The sequence below is a fragment of the Podarcis cretensis genome (assembly GCF_951804945.1).
Source record: "Podarcis cretensis genome assembly, chromosome: 2".
In the NCBI taxonomy this organism is placed as follows: domain Eukaryota; kingdom Metazoa; phylum Chordata; class Lepidosauria; order Squamata; family Lacertidae; genus Podarcis; species Podarcis cretensis.
In genome coordinates, this window is record NC_137171.1 from 41,743,491 (window position 1) to 41,765,406 (window position 21,916).

Sequence of the window (21,916 nt, forward strand, 5' to 3'; positions counted from 1 at the left end):
CAAAGTATTAGTGTCCTGATGGGCTCAGACTCATCAGAAATATTTCATAGCTCCACAGAGCAAGGAGTTTTGATGCTCTTTCCAATGGAAGCTGTGTGACATTTAAGGCACATGGGTCTATCTGTGTATACCATTAGGCTGCTCTCTCCCTACACTTGTTCCTTTCCCATGCAGTCACCCATCTGAAAAGGGAGTTAACCAAATGTTGGTACGTGCCCCTAGTCCTTACATCTAATGCTATAGGATGATATCCATGGATGTTAAGCACATTCCATGCAAGGCAAGAAGGGAAACTCTGTACACGTAATGAATGACCCTAGTCCAGAGACAGTGAAGCTTAAGTCCCATATATTTCAATGAAGTTAAGTGCCACCGACTGTCTTTGAATCAGGCCCCTTCTCTATACATTGTTGTAACTGAGAGTCTCTGGTAATATGTGAAGAGCTGAAATGCTCAGTATAAATGCTGATTATTGATACTACATGTACAGGTAGTATAACTGGAAAATCCATCCCACTTCCCCAATTTTTATGGGGAGCAAATGGGCCATAAAACAGGTTTGCTTAAGGCCTCAGTATTGCTGCCTGCCCTGTATTTATATTCTATTATTATTCATATCCTGTGGGATCACAGGGAGGTAAAGAAGGGACTGCTAGATTCAGTTTGGGACAGGGTTCTTGTGCATCTAGAAGGGGGAATTTTGGCAAAGCCACATCTCATTTTATAGGATTACTATTCCGAGGGCTGCTTTACACTTAAAGGATTCCTACACAGACATCACTTGTGTGCAGGAAAGCGGCACATTCGGTGCATATACGCTAACATGCAGTCTATTTTGTCACCTCTATTCATAGCTGTGTCTGCAGTGGCTTTGGACGTTATTGGATTTTTCTTGTACACAAAAATTCACCTTACTTTTCCGGAATCTCCAGTCTTAGCATGGCTCGGAAGCTTGCACCTATATCTTTAAAAAGGAATTAAAACAGCCACTGACCCCAGACAGGAAAACCCCTTCACGATATTGTAGGGTCTCATCTGATCTGCGGTTCGAGTTCTAGCTTCAAGGCTTCCTTCCCTTCCCATACAAAGCTAATATTTACTTTTCAGAAAACGATCAAAATTGAAAGCACCTATTTCACAAGGCCATAAAAATGTACAACAACTGGCTTGGGCCCAGCACGGATGTGTGTGTTTGCACTGGACGTGGTACACCAGACATTTGTTTGAGCATGGCAGCCGGGTAGATTACCAGAAAATGTGCCCACAAAGCCTATTCATCTCCACATGCTTGCTTGGGTCTTGGAGCACTGAGGCCTACTCATTCCCCTAAACAGTTGCCTTTTCTACTACCAGACACACCTGCTTTTGTTCATGTGCTGTTCCATGTTCCAAGATAAAGGAATCCCTTTCCCCTTTCAAAATCTCTAGGCCATACCAGACCTGGCATCAACATGTAGAACCCTGGGCTACAGTTTGGAAACGTTTTTCCTGGTGTTCTGAGCAGTACTGAGCAGCTGGGTCCAGGAGCCACAATGACTCTAATTAATTTCCCACAATGCCTCTAACATAGTACTATTCCTGAGGCATTGGGCAGATTTAAAATTCCAACTACCCAGGCCTCTACAGAGCACTGCTGTCTGGCTCAGTCACTGCTGCCACATACATCCACTAATTCCCACTGCCATGGGAGGGACTCCATAGCAGGGCAAATCACTGTAGGCCTTCGACAAAACTCCCATTGGGACTAGTTTGGATCCTCACCAATGCATTGCAAGCCCTTTAGGTCTTTCTAACTAAGACAATTTCACCTCTCATATGTCCCACACCAAACCTGGGAAGTAAGAACGAGCTAACCTTTCTATCTCCATGAAACCAAGCGTTTTCGAGGACAGCTGAGATCTTAACTAAAGCCAGAATCTGCACTGTTAGCCAAGATGTTAGCTTCTCCCCACTTTCTGGAGAGGGTTTTGCTTTAAAAAACATTTGAGAAGCTATTTGTGCTGAGTTGCCATCCGGCTTGTGTAGAAACCGCCGGGTTCCCGCTCAGGCTGGTGGGGTTTTATTTCAAGGCACGCTGTTACCAGTTAGGATGACCAGGCAGATCGTAAGGACCAGGAATGCTGTGGGGCAGGTTGTGCAGCCAGCCAGCTAGAGAAATCAGTGTGCAAGATGCTGTAGTGCCCTGTTTTGCTTCATTTTCTTCTAAATGTCTGCAGGGCAGGAAGCCAAGCAAGGAAGAGCAGTCCTGGCCAAAGGTGATAACCCCCAATCTGATAGGAAATCAGCCAACAAAAGAGAATGGCCCTGGCAGGATCACTGGCAGCGGTGGGAGAAGCAGGGTCTCCATCTTCTAGCAGCCTTCAGTTTCATAAGATGCTACCTTCTGCATGCACCTGAGCAAAGCACGCAGCAAAACGACATGGACTTGCTGGGCACGATCTCCTCCCAGCCTACGAGCACTCTAGCATCATGAAATGTTGCACTGCACAGCTTCCTGGAATTACAGGCATCTACGAAGCCATTGTGACGCGGGTGGCTCTGTGGGTAAAACCTCAGCGCCTAGAACTTGCCGATCGTAAGGTTGGCGGTTTGAATCCCCGCGGCGGGGTGAGCTCCCGTCTTTCGGTCCCAGCTCCTGCCCACCTAGCAGTTCGAAAGCACCCTTAAGTGCAAGTAGATAAATAGGTACCGCTTTATAGCAGAAAGGTAAACGGCGTTTCCGTGTGCTGCGCTGGTGCAGGCTCACCAGAGCAGCTTCGTCACGCTGGCCACGTGACCTGGAAGTGTCTTCGGACAGCGCTGGCCCCTGGCCTCTTAAGCGAGATGGGCGCGTAACCCCAGAGTCGGTCACGACTAGCCCATATGGGCAGGGGTACCTTTACCTTTACCTTTACTTTACGAAGCCATTATCAATGTGCAAAATGATTAAGCTCTATATAAACTGTTCCACCAGTTTCAACTGTATAGATTCATGCAAATACAGCACCAATCATATCTGCATGCACGTATGGTTCTCCTGCGGTTCTAGTCAACTTTTAAAATCAAAGTCCACACCTTACTCAAGGACACAGTGTTTCTTGGTGATTGCAATGGGTAAAATCAGGGCACCAAATAGCTGTGCAAAGCAAAGGCTTAGAGTGAGATGTTGGTGTAATGTTCAGACTGTACACATTCAACCCAATAAGGTGCAGAGCTTCAGACAAGGAGTCTCTGAATGCACAGGACTCAGCATAGCCTAGTTTTCCTGGAGGAATCCTGTGATTTCCAAATGTAGGCTGGCATGAGTGTCCATATTCACTGCGTCTTCCCTTCATTCTCCTGGGATAATCCATGGTATATCAGCTTTTAAGTGCACTGGGAACAAAAACACAAAAGAAGAATAGTTGCATTCAATCCATTGCTGAATGAAAGTGGTATCTGGGTATGTTCCAACTCATTCCTGTTTCTGCCCTTCCTTGCTCAGGGAAAAGGCTGCACAGCTAATGAAGCTGAACCTGCATCTTTCTGCATCTTGTCACATCTGCACAGGAGATAGATGTTTTATATAAATAATGGATTTTAAATCCTGTAAATAATGGGCTTTTTGGGAAAGGGTGCAATTAGTAATCAGGATGCTTTGGCTTTACTACCAACCCCCACAATTAAAATTTAAAACCACGTGCATTCCTACCAAAGACATGTTTCTGAAATTGTTTTGCAAAGATAAGATGGCATGTTAAAGCAAAGGCGAATGTGGGATCATTTCGCAAGGGCTTTTACTGTACCAGCCAGTGTAGTTTGAGAAGCATTCTGGCCGCATGCATTATCAGTTTCATGTTGTTATGCATGTCTGGAAGTTCTCCATCCTTGGAGTGATTGGGGATGAAGCCCTATAATAGTCATCTGGGAGTCTGATTGAATTGAATAGGACCTACATCTAATAGGATTGTGCTCTGGGATATGCATGAAACACATTCCATATTCTGGAGGATCAGAGTGAGTTTTGTGCCACCTGCCATGGCTGCGCCATCTTATAATGCCTAATAAAGAATAATTACAAGCCATGTATCTGGCAGCTGCCCCATCAAAGAAGCTTGTGGCTCCAAAAACTTTATGGTCCACAGTTAATGATTAAACACAGCAGGCCATAGTGCCAGGCTGGTCACTTTATAACTTGCCCGGTTACGTCTCCCTGTTGTAGAAAGACAGATGTTCACTTGCTCTTGCTGCTAGTCTGGGCACGATGCCAGGGAAATGCCAGGAATAATGGCATACACAGAGAACTCTCTCCTAGCAGACACCCGTATATTTGTTGTTGCCGATATGGCATCGCAGTCAGTGTGAGACAGGGAGCGGAAACTAGAAAATGGAAGAATTGGAGGACTTAGAATGCAAGGAATAATCGGAACTGCAAGGACATGAGGAGCTGTGGTCAGGATTCAGGATTTGTTAAAACAAATGTACAGCTGCTGGGGGACAAGCCAAAACTGGGAGGGGGCACTACTAGTGGCTACTATTATTTCACCATCCAGGATTAAGCCTGGATCAAGGAGCGTCCCTGAGCTGTGAACCTGATTTTAATTTAGGGAGAATGGAATCTACTTCAAAGCAGATTGTGCAGTTTCTCCTGCAGCACCAAAACCCCCGATTGTGCCCCATTTCTATTAGCATCTAATAAAATGCATGCTATTGTTAAAGCAGTTATGAGATGCCAGAAATATTCCCTGTATGTTTTGTTTTCCTGAAGACATGACAAGAGACATAGCCGAGATGGGTGAAGTGGAGCTTTAATTTGGGGCTTTGGTTTCGCTACAGCAGACAACAGAATTCTCTGACTAGATAATGTAAGAAAAACCCCATACCCACCTTCCCAAATGCAACAAACAAAATAAATGATGTTTCATCTCTGTGGGAAGCTTGACACGACAACTGAATTATCTATTGGGCTTTTAAGGCAGCTGACTGTCTCTTCTGCGTTTGAGACTGTAGTCCTGCTCTAAGACACATATTTCATTTTTGCCCTTTTGTACGCAAACGTGGATATTTTTGAAATAAAGCTTTTCAGACAGAAACACCAGCACCCAAGGATTTTTTTTTTTTTTGTGTGTGTGTGTGTTTAAATTCTGCTAACAAGATAGGCAAACATAATGAGCAACACCCCCCCCCCCCAAATGATAGCCAAAACACAGGAACTGGACACCATGCTGAGAACAGATGTGAAACAGTAAAAAATGGAACAGACACAACTGATCACATTCCCACCATGCCAGCCGTTATTATCTGCCCTTTCTCTAATTTTCAAAGTAACATGAAATGTACACAACAGGCCAGTATATTCTATAATGTGCCATGCAATCCTATGCATGACCAAGTCCTCCTCCTAAGTTCAGTGGCAAGTGGGTACAGGATTGCAGCCTTAATGTGGCAATTATCAGAAGCTGGCTTCTATGACACCAGCGATATTAACAATCATAAGGACTTGCTTATCTGTGACACTTTTAAGGAGATGTAGTTTGAGTTTAGTGACTTAAGTCACAATGGGGTGTGTGCAGATGGACCCGGACGTACCATTCATTCTCTAGAATTCTGTGATCTCACACACACACATCACTTAACCACCATTTCCTTGAAGTAACATCATTCTCTGGAATTCTTTGACCTCACACACACCGCACCACCCTTACACATTCATAATTCTGCTAATGTGATGTAACATCTTTTTAAATCACTTGGCTCAAATGTATTTCTCTCAAAGCACAAATGTTGGAAAATTCAGATTATTTATCTGCCTAAAACAGAAAAACAACACTCTTGTACATACCTTGCTGTGGGGATGGGTGGGCACTGACTCTTGTCGCTGCATCATTTCCTTCTACTCTCCAGGGAAAATTTCAGATGCCTCCAGGAGGTGAAACGTTCTTTTCTGTAGTTTGACAGTGCCACCTGCACGTTCCTCTGGTTGTAGATCGACTCAAACAGCTAGTTCTTTAAGGGGGACTTCAATGTTGAGCGAATACCAGAAAGCCCAGAATAGGAGACTAAATGCCAACAGCAGGGCTCCCGAGTAAACAAAGAAATCCCAAGAGCTCAAAAGGCCAAAAATCCCTAGAAGCAGGAGGACCAATCCAGCCACATCACAGATGAGAGCCAAAACTAATATGAAATAACACCGGCCCACGTATAGGGCAAGGATCGTGGCCAAATTCTTCTTCATGGGGCGCTATCAGCCAAAAGGCAGGCTGAGCTTTGGAAGCCTGTCTTATTGTCATGCTACCTGCCCAAACATCCAGGCTGCCTTGCCATCAGAAGGAAGTATAAATGTCAGAGCACACCTCTGAGGGCACTAAGCAGGTAGACCAGGTGAGCCTTTAACTCCTTCCTGCCCTGTCACTGTCACCCTAGCAGTGACACACTTTTGCCTGCAAGGTGCCACACCGCATGGATCTCTTCACCTGGGCTTTGGTCCCCTTGGGGAACTTTTCTTTTTGTACTCGGAAAAACTAATAAGGGCTAACTAGCCCATGTCTATTATTTTTTATTTAAATCTGACATTTTATAGTCGTATAGCTTCAACAGCACTTTGAAATCAAGCCCCACACTTCCTAGACCGAGGGGGTTGTTCTGTTAAACCAGGAAAACTACAACTAAACATTATTTTAAAATGTGTCAATAAGATCATTCAGCGTAAAGTTGTGTGTTTTTAGATAGCCACAGTAAGTGTCCTTTTAATGCCAAGCTGAGGCACAGGCATGGCAAACCCATAAAATATCTGGTTGTGGTCTTTACTACAAACTTTAAATTATTATAAAAACTTAATTACACAGCACTTACAAAAAATAAAATAAAATAAAACTACAAAGATGGAGCAAGATGAATATAGCATAGCTTGGGAAATACCAGTTCCATAAATATGAATATTTTACCATGTTAAACTTACCTTTTCCCGGTAGGTTACCTATTCCTATCACGATGGAAGCACTCCAAAATTGGCAGGAACTTATTAACGTATTTATGCATGGTGGTAAAAGGTCAATATTTTTAAAAATCAAGCTATCTGAAGACAGAGGGCTAGGAATACCTCACTTTTAATGACACCTTGACATTTTTTAATGTCATGCAGCATGTGCCTTCATTTGTAGGGATTCAGGCAAACAGCAGGGACAAATGGGACGCACTGATGAAGAACATGTGTCTCTTTAAGCCATACTATAAAAAAAAACAGCTTGGTCTCTAACCCTTTCTTGAAACATGCTCTGCAGGTATGGCAAGAGTAGAATAAAATCTACTGTACAATCACTATTAGCCCCTATAATTGTCCATCCTTTGTTCTGTGGAACTGATAAAATTCTATAATGTAAACACTGGGAGTCTTAAATGCCTCTGTAGGATGAGGTACCTATCCAGTGGGTTAACCTCATCCTCAAACTGAAAAAAGAGTAAAAAAAACCCAAACCCACCATGGTTTGAACTGCATCAAATTTTACGTTTCAGCAATAATGCCCTTAACTCAAATGGAAAATTCATTAACAGAATATTCTTCAAGTCTAAAAAACATCAACCCCAGTTTCTTCTATCTACAGGATATTTATAAATTTAATATCACAACTCAAAATGATTGTGTTTTTTTCTTTTAAAAAAGTTTTTCTTAACAGATTTAAATACAACCCTTTCAGATGCATAGTGGAATGCTCCGTGGAGTAAAAAGGCACTGAAATCTGTTTCTGCAGGCATCTGTGGAAACACTCTGAAAGTGAGTTATAGATAGAACCTTACACCTGTCTTATTGAGCAGCACCAACAAAATACTGAGCAAACAATGCTGGAGAGGCTGTACTAACCTTTTTGTTATGTACTGAAGTTCTCATCCTGGGCCAGCAGGGGGATACTGTAGATAGTTTTCACTCAGGTCCACATATCCAAATAGGGGATTGAAAGTGACGTTCAGTGATTGGATAGTTACAGAAAGTGGTTACTGTTGCGCTGTAGTGGAGCTCTATATAAGCAGGCTGGCTGAACCCTTCAGTTCAGTTCAGTTCTGGTCTGTGAATAAACAAGAACTGTTTGAAGAATCGCTGTGTCATCTGATATTGTCAGAGCTGCCTCCAGGTCCCAGCTCACAGAGGACCAACGCTAGGCTGTAGTTATGTACAAAAGTCTTTATTGAGATTCAGTTTCCATTTTAAAGCCGCAGCGTGCAGCTCTACGTCTCGACCTTAGATCGGCGAAGTCCCATCTGAGTCTCCTCCCCTTCCACACCAGTTTAAGACCCTCGCCTTGCTCCACCTCTTCCTAAGTTCCTTTTTCCTCTGGGCCCTCCTGCCCGCTAGGGTCTCATCTTTCCTGGACTCCTCTGACGCTGACCCTGACGATTCTTGCCCCTCCTTCTGGCGGGCTTTAGGACCTGGTTCCCTATCCGGGCTACCTTCTGTGCCGCTCGCCTGTACCTTTGAACTTGGCGCGCGCGCCCAGCCTGCAACTTTCCTCTTGACCGTTAACTCGCTCTCCGATGGAGGCGTGGCCAACCCTGACTCATCTTCTCTCGCTGGTGGTGCATATGTGGGCTCTGACACCTGGGACTCCTCCCCCCCCACTACGCTCTGGTGGGGAAGCTGGTCCTGATTTCCAACTGCTGCTCTGGGAGTCCCCGCTGGCCCCTTGCTTCTGGGGTGTCCCCCTTGGCTCGCCCCTTGCCCTGCCCATCGGCGCCCCCTTCTGTGAATTTTCCGATTCGCTGGAGAGGCTCATGGAATCTCTCGAACTGCTGTCATATTCTCCTACGCTGCCCTCGGATTGCTCCCCCTCGCTCTCCATCTCTTCTCCTCCCTGCGCTCCCGCTGAGTCCCTGACAGATATGTTCACCCACAACTTAACACTTTTGTTACATGTGGCAGAATTGGTCTGAAATTAATCAATTTTGGCAAAAAGTATTTGAAGGCACTGGCAAAATAGTACGATGTAAGCTTCCATGTTCTCCCCTCAGTTGGTTTTGTTATCCCTGTTTGATAATCAAAATGTTGGTATTCCTTACAAGGACTTAGTAATATTTTCAATGGTGTCAGCTCATCAGCTGATAAGTAAACTGGTTCAGGATTAACATTATCTAATTGGTACACAAACTTTTGGCAAATTGCTTTAGCCAAAAAGTAAATCGGGAGACTGAATGCTGAAAGGGAAAGGGGTGGGGAGATGACTTTGACAATGATTGGTTTTGTTTTATTACGTATGTGTTACGGTAAATTCCGGGTGCGGAGTTGCCCTGCCACCCAGCTCGTCGGACGGAGTCTGCGGGTCCTAGCCGAAGAAATGAGTTCAGCCGGAGACGGAGCAAGATGCGGAGATCCAAGTTTATTGCGCAATAGGTTCAAGATGGGGTTGAACCCCGAGAGTGGGGCGACATAAACTTTTAAAAGTTCCCTCCAGGTCCCAGAATACAGTGCAGAAAACGTCACGAATACATCACAAGAGGTGGGATTACACAGATCATCACTACAGGAAAGTGGGTGGTGGGTTTACACAAATCATCACTTCAGTAAGGTAGGGATTACATAGATCATCACTTCAGTAAGGTAGGCAGGGTAGAGATTGCATAGATCAGCACTTCAGTAAGGTAGGGATTACATAGAGTAATAGAGATATGCATAAACGTTTCCTGAGTACAGGTGATGGCAAGACAATGGCACAGCTATGCATCGCCCATTACCTAGCATTGCCCGGAGGAAGGGCTTGACTGGACCATCTGACAGGATTAAGGTTTTCCTGGGTACGTGACCTGTCGGTTTGAGGATTATGGCGCTGGGAGTAGCATCATGGAGTCCGGAGGGAATCGAGTAGAATGATGTTAAAATGGAGAAGATCGAAGCTTTGGCTGATTTTATATTATTTTCTGAAGTTTTTGGCTCCTTGCCGCTCAAGTGTGTATTGTATATTAAAAGCGGAAACAAATGGATACAATGTAACAGGACTTTGACAGTTTTACGAGGTCGCTAGTTTCGGTTCCATTGTTCTAGCAGTGGGGAGCCGTCAACAACTTGTCAGGAGGTTAAATGAGGCGTGCAAGAACTCCCTGAGCTAGCTCCTGCAGGGGAATGCACGTTCTTGATTGGCTAAGGCGCAGCCATTATAGTCAATGGGGAAAACAGTACGATACGGTCTACTCGTTAGAAATAGGGCGAACAAGACTTAAGAAGGAAAGGCTTATTTCACCCGTATATAGAAGGAAAGGATATATGTAGAAGGAAAAGATATTATTTATAAAGTCAAGGGTATAGTGTGGTGCTTGTGCAACAGTGTGGGGGTTCAGGAGTCACGGCAGAGCTGGGCGCCGTCGAGGTCATCGCCTCGGGCCCCTTACTAAAGAGGAGGAGGAGTGAGGAAAGGTACCCCCCCCTCTCCTTCTGTATCAGTCCCCCATTCGGAGATAGATTTGAATTAAAGTTCTGTAAGAACTTGCAAATCCTTTCTCCGCACCCTATACCCCTGTGATTTCGTACTCTCCTTCTCCCAGGTGTCTCATTTGTACGTATTCAGGGAAGACAGAGGCACTGTGGGAGCGGGAATAGGCTCGGAGAGAAAGAGGGGCGGATTGAGCAGGACAGCGGAGGAGAGAGCAACAAGGAGAGACACAGTGTATAGTACAGCAGAGCACCGAGATGCAAAGGATAATAATAAGGGCAGTAAGCAATATCACCTTAAGTAACTGTCGGAGCCATCCGAGCTTGGGCAACCATCCCCACAAGTCTATGTCGGATAGTCCTTCATGTCGTATCTCATCCAGCTTCCCTGCCAGCTCGTGAATATTGTTCAAATGTCCGGTAATATTCAAAGTCTGATCAGTCACATATGTGCAACACTCAGTGCCTATTAGGGCACATGTCCCTCCTTGACTGGACAGGAGAAAGTCCATTGCAATCCTGGTCTGTAAACTAAGTTGTCTCACCTCTGACAGCTCCGACATCAGAGAGTCTGTGATTTGGGTTGCCTCTTGCATGAATTTCAGAAGGATGTCGGTAAGTCGGAGGATGTCCACATGATTAGAGCCGGCCCCATAGGCAGGGAAGAGTGCCCGGCCGACAGTCTCTCCGTTGGCAGCGACATCCGACAGGTCCGACAGTCCCTTCTGTTCTCTTTTATTCCTCTGCCTCCCAGGGGGTAGGTGTGGGACTACTCTAATGCCGGGGACAATGTACCCTACGAAGCAAGATCCTGACATATGAGGACTCACCCAGATATATGCGCGATGACCACATACCCAAAACAAGCCACTGAGGTAGGACTCCATTCTTCCGGAGGCAAAAGCTTGCAGCAACATGGAGTCAGCGGGCTGAGGCTGCCAGGCAGGAGGGTGTCCGACGACGGTGGCCCAAGCAAGGGTGAGATTTTGGAAAGTTCGGGATGCGGCCACATCGGTAACAGTGACGTGACCGGTGGGTAAAAGTTCTAAGTTGGAGGTGCAGGTACTGGACCCAATGAAAGTTCCCTCTCCAGTGAAGATGCGGCAGAGGGGTCCTTTTGTAGGGCCAGTAAGGTAGAGGTATTGGTGGGTCAAGTTCAAGGCCGTTAAATTCCAAGAAGCGACGTCTCCCGATCGGAACTGTTCAGTGGTCACGGGTACAGGAACGAGGGGAAGACTTTGTTGGAGGTGGCTGGGTGCATGTGCGCATATCCAGCATTCAGGATAGGGTGCCTCTTTAGCCACCTGGCCCAAGAGTTTGATGTAAGAGTTCTGTTCCCAAGAGGAGAGGAGATCCTCCCCCGGGAGGGAGGGATCAGTGCCGAGCTGGCGAGGTGCCGTGCCGAGTGGATGAAGTGGGTCGGTGGTATTGAGGAGTCGCCTGTCCTGGGCTATGCCTTCGCATCTCAAAGGTCCAACGTGATCCCAAGTGGGGGAGCGTGAAGGATGTGCCGGATGATACCACCCTTCTAAATATTCTGCCCCTTTCCAGTCGTGGGTGACTCCAAGATTCTAGAGGCAGCAGAACCCTCTCAGGCAAAGTCCTTGCAGCTGGGGTTTTTGGGGTTCTGGGGCCATGAAAAGACATTGGAATCCGAAAATCAAGTTGTCAGAGGGGTTAGGAGTGTCGGTGTAGGACGATGTGGCCCCCCCTTTTTCGACTTCAGTCCAATTTGGGTTCCTCAAGATTTCTCCGTTGCCGTAAAGGAAATGGGTCCCGTTCTTACAGCTAAGGCGGTAGTAGGAACGGTCAAGGGTGACTGCTGCTGACCCAATCCGATGTAGGTGTCCATCTCGGATGAAAAGTTCCCAGTATTCGCTGGCAGTTAGTCGGGGCACAAGGGAATGGCGTAACAATGTTCGAGACTCAGGGAGGCAGAAGTCAAAGTCCCCCATTCGATCCGGATTTGACTTCCCGCCGGTTTCGACTCAATGGTAGTCCAAAAAATGGTAACCCGTAGTCAATCCGGTGCAATGATCAGTTGGTGTGGCTGAGGATTGGGACGAAGCCCTTAAGGTGAGGAAGATGAAGGAGAAATACATGATCAGAGTCTGGGGACAGGAAGGCATTATCAGAGGGAAAGAGTTATCAATGTGCTGTCAGAGGAGCTGTCAAAGGCGCTGTCAAAGGTGCGCTGTCAGAGGAGCTGTCAAAGGCGTGCTGTCAGAGCAGCTGTCAAAGGCGTGCTGTCAGAGGAGCTGTCAAAGGCGCGCTGTCAGAGGAGCTGTCAAAGGTGCGCTGTCAGAGGAGCTGTCAAAGGCGCGCTGTCAAAGGAGCTGTCAAAGGCGCGCTGTCAGAGGAGCTGTCAAAGGCGCGCTGTCAAAGGATCTGTCAAAGGAACGCTGTCAGAGGAGCTGTCAAAGGCGCGCTGTCAAAGGAGCTGTCAAAGGCGCGCTGTCAGAGGAGCTGTCAAAGGCGCGCTGTCAAAGGAGCTGTCAAAGGCGCGCTGTCAGAGGAGCTGTCAAAGGCGCGCTGTCAAAGGAGCTGTCAAAGGCGTGCTGTCAGAGGAGCTGTCAAAGGCGCGCTGTCAGAGGAGCTGTCAAAGGCGCGCTGTCAAAGGAGCTGTCAAAGGCGCTTCAGGCGTAGCTTGATAGCGTCGGACTCCGGGATGATCTCGGATGTCCAGTTGGGTGGTGCTGTATCAGGTCCGGTCTGTTGGGCCCGAGTCTGACCCCGTTCTGGTCCGGTCTGTTGGGCCCGATTCTGACCCCGATCTGGTCCGGTCTGTTGGGCCCGATTCTGACCCCGATCTGGTCCGGTCTGTTGGTCGTCATCGTCGTCGATGTATGAAGTTGGTGGGGTGGGCGGAGTCGAGAAGGTGAAGTCCTCGCCGAGACTGTCCTCCGGCTCTTGGGGAGGGGGTGACGACTTGCACCTAGTGTGGTGTAGCCAGGAGTTCTTTTCACCTACTTTCACGGCAGTTGGTGAGGTTAGAAGGACTTGGTAGGGACCTTCCCACGCGGGTTGGAGCGGTTCCTTCTGATAGACCTTGGCTAGGACCCAGTCTCCGGGATGGAAGGAGTGGGCTTGGACGTCGATGGGTAGGTTCTGTCCTTCAATGGCGGCGTACTGGTGGAGGCGTTGTAACTGTATCTGGAGCTGAATAACATAATTAGTAAGTTCTGCTTCTCCCAGCTCCAGTTCTGAGAGTGGGAATAGAGTGTTGTAGACTGGAGGGGGTCTCCCAAACAAGAGTTCAAACGGGGAGAGTTTTAAACGTTCAGTTGGGGCGCTACGTATGTTGTGAAGAACCAGTGGGAGTGCATTGACCCATTTTAGGCCCGTAAGGTTGCAAAGTTTTCCCAACTGTATTTTTATTTCTTGGTTCATTCGTCCTACTTGGCCAGAGGATTGTGGGTGATATGGTGTGTGGAGGTCCCACCGAATTTGGAGGGCCTTGGCCACTAGTTGCACTATTTCGGCCGTAAAGTGAGTTCCCCTGTCGCTGTCTAGGCGGCGAGGTATCCCGTATCGGGGAATAATATCTTGTAGGAGAGCCCTAGCAACTACGGATGCGGTAGCTTTTCGGCAAGGGAATCCCTCCACCCATGAAGAAAATTGGTCCACTATAATTAAAGCGTGTTTAAAACCCTGGCATTGAGGCAGATCGATAAAGTCAAGTTGTAAGTTCTCGAAGGGGACAAAGGTCCATGGTCTAGCTCCTGGTGGTTTCCTGGGTTCGCGCTTGGGATTGAAGCGGTGACAGGTTATGCAATTCTTTGATGCTGCCGTGGCAGCGGCAGCTATCCCTGGGGCATACCAAGATCTAATAACATGTTCCATCAACCTCCCTTTTCCCCAATGTGTCCGTTGGTGAAGAATTCTCGCTAATTTTGGAGTCCAGGCCTTTGGAAGGACGGTTCTTTCATCGGGGAGGACCCAGATACCGTTTCGTTCTGTGGTCCCTATAGATTGCCACATGGCCCTTTCATCCCCTGGGGCAGATTTGTAAATTTCTGTCAAGTCTAGATCGGTAGGTAGCTGCACGGCTTGGAATTCAGAGTCATTGTTAGGGGTGCAAAGGGCAGCTGTCTGTGCGGCTTTGTCGGCTCGTCTATTCCCTTTGGAGACTAAATCCCTGCCTTTTGTATGAGCTTTGCAGTGGACAACAGCTATTGCGGCGGGTAAGTGAATTGCCGTCAGAAGTCATTCTACCAGAGCGGCATGTGAAATTTGGGATCCGGCGGCGGTCAGGAAACCTCTCTGAAGCCAAATTTGGCCGGTTGTATGTACTAAGCCGAAACAGTATTTACTGTCCGTATAAATAGTAGTCCTTTTCCCTTCGCCAATCTCGCAGGCGCGTATAAGCGCAATTAACTCGGCGGCTTGGGCACTATATTGTGGGTTGATTGGATTTGACTCTAGCACTTCGAAGTCAGACACCACTGCATACCCAGTCTTCCTAACCCCGTCAATAACTTTAGAACTGCCATCGGTATACAATATTAAGTCCGCATTTTCCAGGGGGAGGTGATCTAAATCTTCCCGGGGTTTTTCAGCTTGTCGGACTATGGTAGCGCAGTCATGATGTGGAGTGCCATCGTTGGGAAGGGGTAGCAAGGTGGCTGGATTCAGGGAATTGACGACATTAGACGAGGTTAATAGGAGGGCCTCGTACCGGTTGAGGCAGGAATTTGAGAAATGGTGACATCCTTTTAGGGTTAGGAGGGTTGAGACCGAGTGTGGCACATGAACTGTGATTTCATGGCCCAGGACAGTTTCTTGAGCTTTCTCAAGGAGGAGCGCAGCAGCAGCGATAGCTCTTAGACAGCTGACTGCCCCTTTCGCCGTGGTGTCGAGTTGCAAGCTGTAATAGGCTACTGGTCTTTCCTGGTCTCGAAAGGGTTGGGTTAGGACACCTGAGGCGACTCCCATTTGTTCATGAATGAACAAGTTAAAGGGGACCCGGTAGTCGGGCAATCCTAGGGCAGGAGTGGATCTCAGTTCCCGTTTCAAGCATTCAAAGGATTTATAAGCGTCCTCTTCCCAGACCAATGGGTCTGGGTGGTCCTGGCGGGTCATAGCGGTTAAGGGTTTCGTTATTTCGCTGTAGCCAGCAATCCATGCTCGACAGAAGCCGGCCATTCCAAGGAAGCCGCGCAACTGTCGCTTTGTTTTAGGGAGTGGAATTTTAGTGACCATTTCAATTCTGTCGGTGGCGAGGCTTCGGGTACCCACTCCCAAGATGTGCCCGAGGTACTTTACTTCTTGTTTACAGTATTGGAGTTTCTTTGGGGACACTTTATGTCCCTTCCTCGCTAGTTCAGATAGGAGGTGTTTAGTGTCTATCTTGCATGCCTCTTCACTAGTAGAGCATAATAAGAGATCATCTACGTAGAGCAAGAGGGCGGAGTTTGCAGGTAGATGAATGTCCTGCAAATCCTGGTGTAAGATGGCTGAAAATATTGCGGGTGATTCCACGTATCCCTGGGGTAACCTTGTCCAAGTTAATTGACTGGGCCCCCAGGTAAAAGCGAAAAGGAATTGGCTAGCTGGGTCCAGGGGTATGCTGAAGAAGGCGGAGCATAAGTCCGCGGCGGTGTACCAAGTTGTCCCTGCCGGAATCGCGTTCAGGAGGGAGTTTGGGTTTCCCACCACTGGGTGTCGGGGTATTACGAACTGGTTTACTAGTCTCAGGTCTTGGACAAAGCGATATCGGACTGGGGCTCCCTCTTTTGAGGGCTTCTTTATGGGGAGCACGGGGGTGTTACAGGGTGAGGTGCATGGAACTAGGATCCCCTTTTCGAGGAAGTCCTTAATCATGGGTGTTAACCCTTCGATGGCTTCTTTAGGCAAGGGGTATTGCTTGGTACAGGGGAAGGGCAGGTCGGTTCTGTAAGTGATCTTAACGGGAGTGGCTGATATTAGGAGTCCGACGGAGGTTGATTCAGTGCCCCACAAGGAAGGGGGTAATTCATTCTCTAACTCTGGAGGGAGTTCGGGAAACTGGCGGTCCAATTCTGCTTCCCGTATGATACCCTGGAACGCGGGGATGGAGTCCTCGGGCATATATAGGTAGATGCCATCTGAGGAACATTTTATGGTGGCGTTGAGTTTGCAAAAGAGGTCCCTGCCGAGGAGGTTAACAGGACTGCTAGTTAAAAGGAAGGTGTGTTCTGCTAATAGGGGTCCAAGGGTAACTTTAGCTGGTTGCGAGAGTGGGCAAGTGCGGGGTATCCCATCTAGTCCCATTACCTTCTTGGTTACTGTCCCTGGTTCCAGGTGACTATCAGTTAGGGTAGAATATGTGGCCCCTGTGTCCAGTAGACATTGATAGGGGTGACCGTCGATCTCAATAGTACAGACAGGATCCTCAGGTGACAATGTTATCACGGGGCAGATGGTTTGGGTTGGACTTAGGCTGGGATCCCCTTCTAGTAGTCAGTAGGCGTCCTGATCGTCGGGAGGTGGCTGGTTTGGGGGGTGCAAGGGAGGAGCAGTAGCGTTTGCCCAAGGGTGAGTAGGCGCGTTTATTGTTGGCATTTGGGTTCGTGGGCCCGATTGAGGTCGTTGAGTCGGAGGCATTTGATTCGTAGGCACTTGCGGAGCGTAGCCCTCCGGTTGGTGGTTAATGTGTCCCTGGGTCAGGTTGGATTGTGGGGGAAAAGGAGGGTGGCTCGTTCGGGTAGGGAATGGCCTGGAGTCCTGTCCCCCGTAGGATGGTGTGTTGAGGTAGGGGCAGAATCTTTTTATGTGTCCCTCCTCTTGGCAGTAGTAACACCCCCCGGCACCTGGCCCCCATTGCCTATAGGGATTCGGGGGTCCTCCACCCCGGACTCCCCTTCCTTGGCTGAGACCTCTACCTCGGTTAAGGCCGTAGGTAGTTTCCATACTTAAGGCCAAAATCTGCTCGGCCTCGGATTTTGTTTCCTTTTTCTTTCTTTCATCTCGAGAGTTGTAGACGGATTTTGCAATGGATAAGATTTCGCTTACGCTCTTTCCGTTGTATCCAATTTGGAGATTCAGGGCTTTCCTAATGTCTGGGCAGGCCTGATCCTTGAAGAAACCTTTAACGATTACTTCATGCTGTGAATTTTCGGGGTCTATCCCTCCCCACGTCTTGATAGCAGAAACCAATCTAGTATAATAATCAGATGGGTGTTCGTTTGGTCCCTGCATTATCGTTTGGACTTTAGTCCAATTAACGGTGCGTTGTCCGGCAGCCTTAACGCCATCCAGAATGGCTTTCTTAAATAGGTTCAAATTCCAGATCCCATTTGTGGTGTTGTAATCCCATGCAGGATCTACTCGGAGGCATTGTGCTGTGAGAGCCTGCAATCCTTGGGGCCGTCCCCTCTGATAGTCGGGTGATTCTATTGCCTCCCCAGCTTTAGTTAGAATGTCTGCCTTCTCTGCCTCATTAAAGAGGGCGTTGAGAAGGACATGGACGTCTGGCCAGGTGGGGTTATGGGTGGAAAAGATGGCGCTGATTTGCCGGTGGCATTTGTCAGGGTCGTCCCTCAGAGAGGGCATCTGATTTGACCAAGTTACGAGATCAGAAGTATAGAAGGGTTGATGTGTATAAACCATTCGCGGGGGTCCATCAGGTTGAAGGGGTGGAATCGGCAAGGCCCTTAGGGGCATCTGGACCGCGGTGGAGCTCACGGTAGAGCTTACTTGATCAGAAGTTCCTGGAGCCCCCGCACTGTGATCTAGGGTTTCTGCTGTGGACTCACAAGGTTCTGAGGGGAGAGGGTTATTTGTGGCTTGGACGGGGTTCTCGACTGTGTTGCGAAGCGTTGAGGGGGGGATTTTAGTCTTGGCCTGCCCGGGGTCTTTTTGGTCCCTTTTTGCCTGTAGCCTTGTGACTCTTTTGTTCTCGATGCTCTGTGCCCCTTCATCCCCCATTTCTTCATCACTACTTGAGCTACTACTAGGCGGCGGTGGTCCTCTATAGTAAAAGGGAATCAGGGTCCACTGTACGTCATCGTCTACTGAGTGCCCTTCGTAAGGGGGGGCATGGGCTGCCGTCCGGGATTCAATATAGGTAACTGGTAGGATGCAGTCCCTTTCGGGGCTCGGAGGAATCCCTTTATGGCCTCAAAAGCAGCCAGATATTCCAACTGACGGGGCTTTTCCTCCATTAAGTATTTCTTTAGGTGGTTCAAGCGCTCTTCATTAAACGAACCCCCTGCCGGCCAACGCAATTCGGGCTTGGCGGAGGCGGTGCTGGCGGGCCAGATTACGGAACAGAGGTCCTCTAATTTCTGCTTCGATAATAATTTGTGGCCAGGAATCGTCTTCCAATACGTGATAACAAATTGGAGGGGAGAGTCAGGGTCCTTCTGAGACTGAGATGGCTTTCTAGAAGCCTTCCTCTCAGAGTGAGCCCGCTCGCGTTTGGAAGCCTGGGTACCCATTTTGTTTTACGCGTGTCTAGACAGAAAGAGGGGAGAGAAAGGGCGGTAAGGATTGGTATATACTTAATACAGGGATTTATAGTAGAGAGGGGTCTTTAGTCGCTTGGCAACTTCCTTAGAGAGGTTTTAAAGAGCTCTAGCTATCCGGTATTTCCTTCCTATTTCCGTAACCTGGGGTCCCTTTTCCACTCTGCCGATCCCGCCCAATTCCTCATGGGCTATCCCTCCTGGCAACCTCCTACCTATCGTCACAATCTCAGGAAAAGGGGCCCTACTGAACGCCCGCGCCGTGCGGTGCCAGGTCGGGTGATCCCTGGATAGAATTTCGGGTCGAAAATCCCCCTTGCTTTCGGAAGCGGGCTTACGATACATGTGGTACGTAGCCCGACCGGTGCGGCTGGGATCTGGATAGAAAGCAAGACCACTTCCTGCCCCCTAGAAAGGGCGCTCGGGAAGTTCGGAAAGAGAACTCCAACCCCTTGCTTTCAACTGGGATACCCGTTGCGGAGAGTCGGCTATCTTTCAAGTCGGGTCTCTCCGTCTTACTTTTGGGCTCCCAATTGGTGCGGCTGGCTGGAGAATTTTGGAGAAAGAGATAGAGCTCAGAACCCCCCTTTCGGGTCGAGCAGCAGTCCACGGTCTCTCTCACCAATTGGACTAAGAGACAGGCGAGAAGGAGCGATAGAGAGGAGGGCAGAGAATTCAGTTGCCAGGAGATTTCCACCCCTTTCCCACCAGTGCACTGGGTTTTCCTTTTCCTTATACTCACGCGTCTTCTATGATGATCCCGGGATCGATGAGTAAGCTGGCTGGATTCCCTTTGCTCCCCGGCTGAACCCTTGGGACGTTCGATTACCGCCCGGAGGATGGCCGGAGGTCCAAAGGATCTTCCCAGGCAAAATGGCCCGGAGCCGGCTGAAGATTTTGGGGCCCCCGGTCAGCAGCACGGGAGTACCGCCAGCCCCACGTTGGGCGCCAAATGTTACGGTAAATTCCGGGTGCGGAGTTGCCCTGCCACCCAGCTCGTCGGACGGAGTCCGCGGGTCGTAGCGGAAGAAATGAGTTCAGCCGGAGACGGAGCAAGATGCGGAGATCCAAGTTTATTGCGCAATAGGTTCAAGATGGGGTTGAACCCCGAGAGTGGGGTGACATAAACTTTTAAAAGTTCCCTCCAGGTCCCAGAATACAGTGCAGAAAACGTCACGAATACATCACAAGAGGTGGGATTACACAGATCATCACTACAGGAAAGTGGGTGGTGGGTTTACACAAATCATCACTTCAGTAAGGTAGGGATTACATAGATCATCACTTCAGTAAGGTAGGCAGGGTAGAGGTTGCATAGATCAGCACTTCAGTAAGGTAGGGACTACATAGATCATCACTTCAGTAAGGTAGGCAGGGTAGAGATTGCATAGATCAGCACTTCAGTAAGGTAGGGATTACATAGAGTAATAGAGATATGCATAAACGTTTCCTGAGTACAGGTGATGGCAAGACAATGGCACAGCTATGCATCGCCCATTACCTGGCATTGCCCAGAGGAAGGGCTTGACTGGACCATCTGACAGGATTAAGGTTTTCCTGGGTACGTGACCTGTCGGTTTGAGGATTATGGCGCTGGGAGTAGCATCATGGAGTCCGGAGGGAATCGAGTAGAATGACGTTAAAATGGAGAAGATCGAAGCTTTGGCTGATTTTATATTATTTTCTGAAGTTTTTGGCTCCTTGCCGCTCAAGTGTGTATTGTATATTAAAAGCGGAAACAAATGGATACAATGTAACAGGACTTTGACAGTTTTACGAGGTCGCTAGTTTCGGTTCCATTGTTCTAGCAGCGGGGAGCCGTCAACAACTTGTCAGGAGGTTAAATGAGGCGTGCAAGAACTCCCTGAGCTAGCTCCTGCAGGGGAATGCACGTTCTTGACTGGCTAAGGCGCAGCCATTATAGTCAATGGGGAAAACAGTACGATACGGTCTACTCGTTAGAAATAGGGCGAACAAGACTTAAGAAGGAAAGGCTTATTTCGCCCGTATATAGAAGGAAAGGATATATGTAGAAGGAAAAAATATTATTTATAAAGTCAAGGGTATAGTGTGGTGCTTGTGCAACAGTGTGGGGGTTCAGGAGTCACGGCAGAGCTGGGCGCCGTCGAGGTCATCGCCTCGGGCCCCTTACTAAAGAGGAGGAGGAGTGAGGAAAGGTACCCCCCCTCTCCTTCTGTATCATATGTTAACAGATCTAGCCATTCTGTGATTCTTCAACCAACGTATGGCGACACTCTTTAAATTAATATACCACACTTCATAGTAAATACTGTTGCAGCTGGTGTACTGTGATTCTGCTTTACATAAGTAAGTGCTCATCTACCCTTCTGCTTGTCTGAGTGGTTTTCTGATTGTTCTATGCTTTCTAGGGATGGGTCCCCCCCGGGTGCAGGGCATGTGTGCTGCCCCAGGTGCCCGATTGGCTTGCTCTGCCACAGTGTGGAAAATCTGCTTTTCAGCACTAAATCACAGCCAATGTCAATCCGGAGAAAACCCAACAGTAGGTTTTCCTGGTGGAAAGCAGTGGGACAAGCAAAAGTGTGGATGAACACTTAGTGTTTCTTATTTTATGTTCAGAACTACATTTAGTTGAAATATTTGGGGGGGGGGCGAGTTGAGGCACAGGCATAAGGTGGTTAATAATGTTTATCTCTATATGATGGAAAGCTTCACCTTGCTGGTTTTTGCAGATCAACCTGCTGTTAAAGGTACAAGAGCAGCCCAGGCAGGGGTTTTTTTCCCTGGTCAGTAGAGTAACCATAAAACTATAACACACAGTCAAGGACCTGCATTGTGTTTGCAGTTCCGTAATGTTTGTCAGCTGTTTTGCTCCATCCATTTAAAGGCATACTGTTGAAAATCAATATTTAATCATATAGTGGTTGTGAAATAATAATATAACTGGGTGCAGCCATTTGTCTTCAAAACCTATGCTCTTTTTAAAAACAAGTGGGTTAATAACAGGAGCATGGGAAATGGCCTTATGGAAAATCAGACCATTGAACCGTGTGACTTAGCAGTTCTCCAGTGTTTCAGGCAAAGAGGTCTTCACCAACGTTATCTGGATGGAGCCTGAGAC

The 21,916-nt window shown here is 48.0% G+C and overlaps 1 protein-coding gene and 1 long non-coding RNA gene across 2 annotated transcripts in view; both read right to left on the minus strand.

Annotated features, from left to right (window-relative positions):
- LOC307210430 overlaps positions 1–21,916 on the minus strand; it is a 344,426-nt gene that overhangs the window by 93,040 nt on the left and 229,470 nt on the right. The gene's annotated exons all lie outside the window — the stretch shown is intronic.
- TMEM238L (transmembrane protein 238 like) lies at positions 5,296–6,257 on the minus strand. Its single transcript, XM_079967066.1, has one exon. The coding sequence runs from the start codon at positions 6,191–6,193 to the stop codon at positions 5,951–5,953; it is 243 nt and encodes an 80-aa protein (XP_079823192.1). The 5' UTR covers positions 6,194–6,257; the 3' UTR covers positions 5,296–5,950.

Coding starts and splice junctions, on each gene's coding strand:
- TMEM238L (XM_079967066.1), bottom strand. CDS start 6,193: ATGAAGAAGAATTTGGCCACGATCCTTGCCCTATACGTGGGCCGGTGT.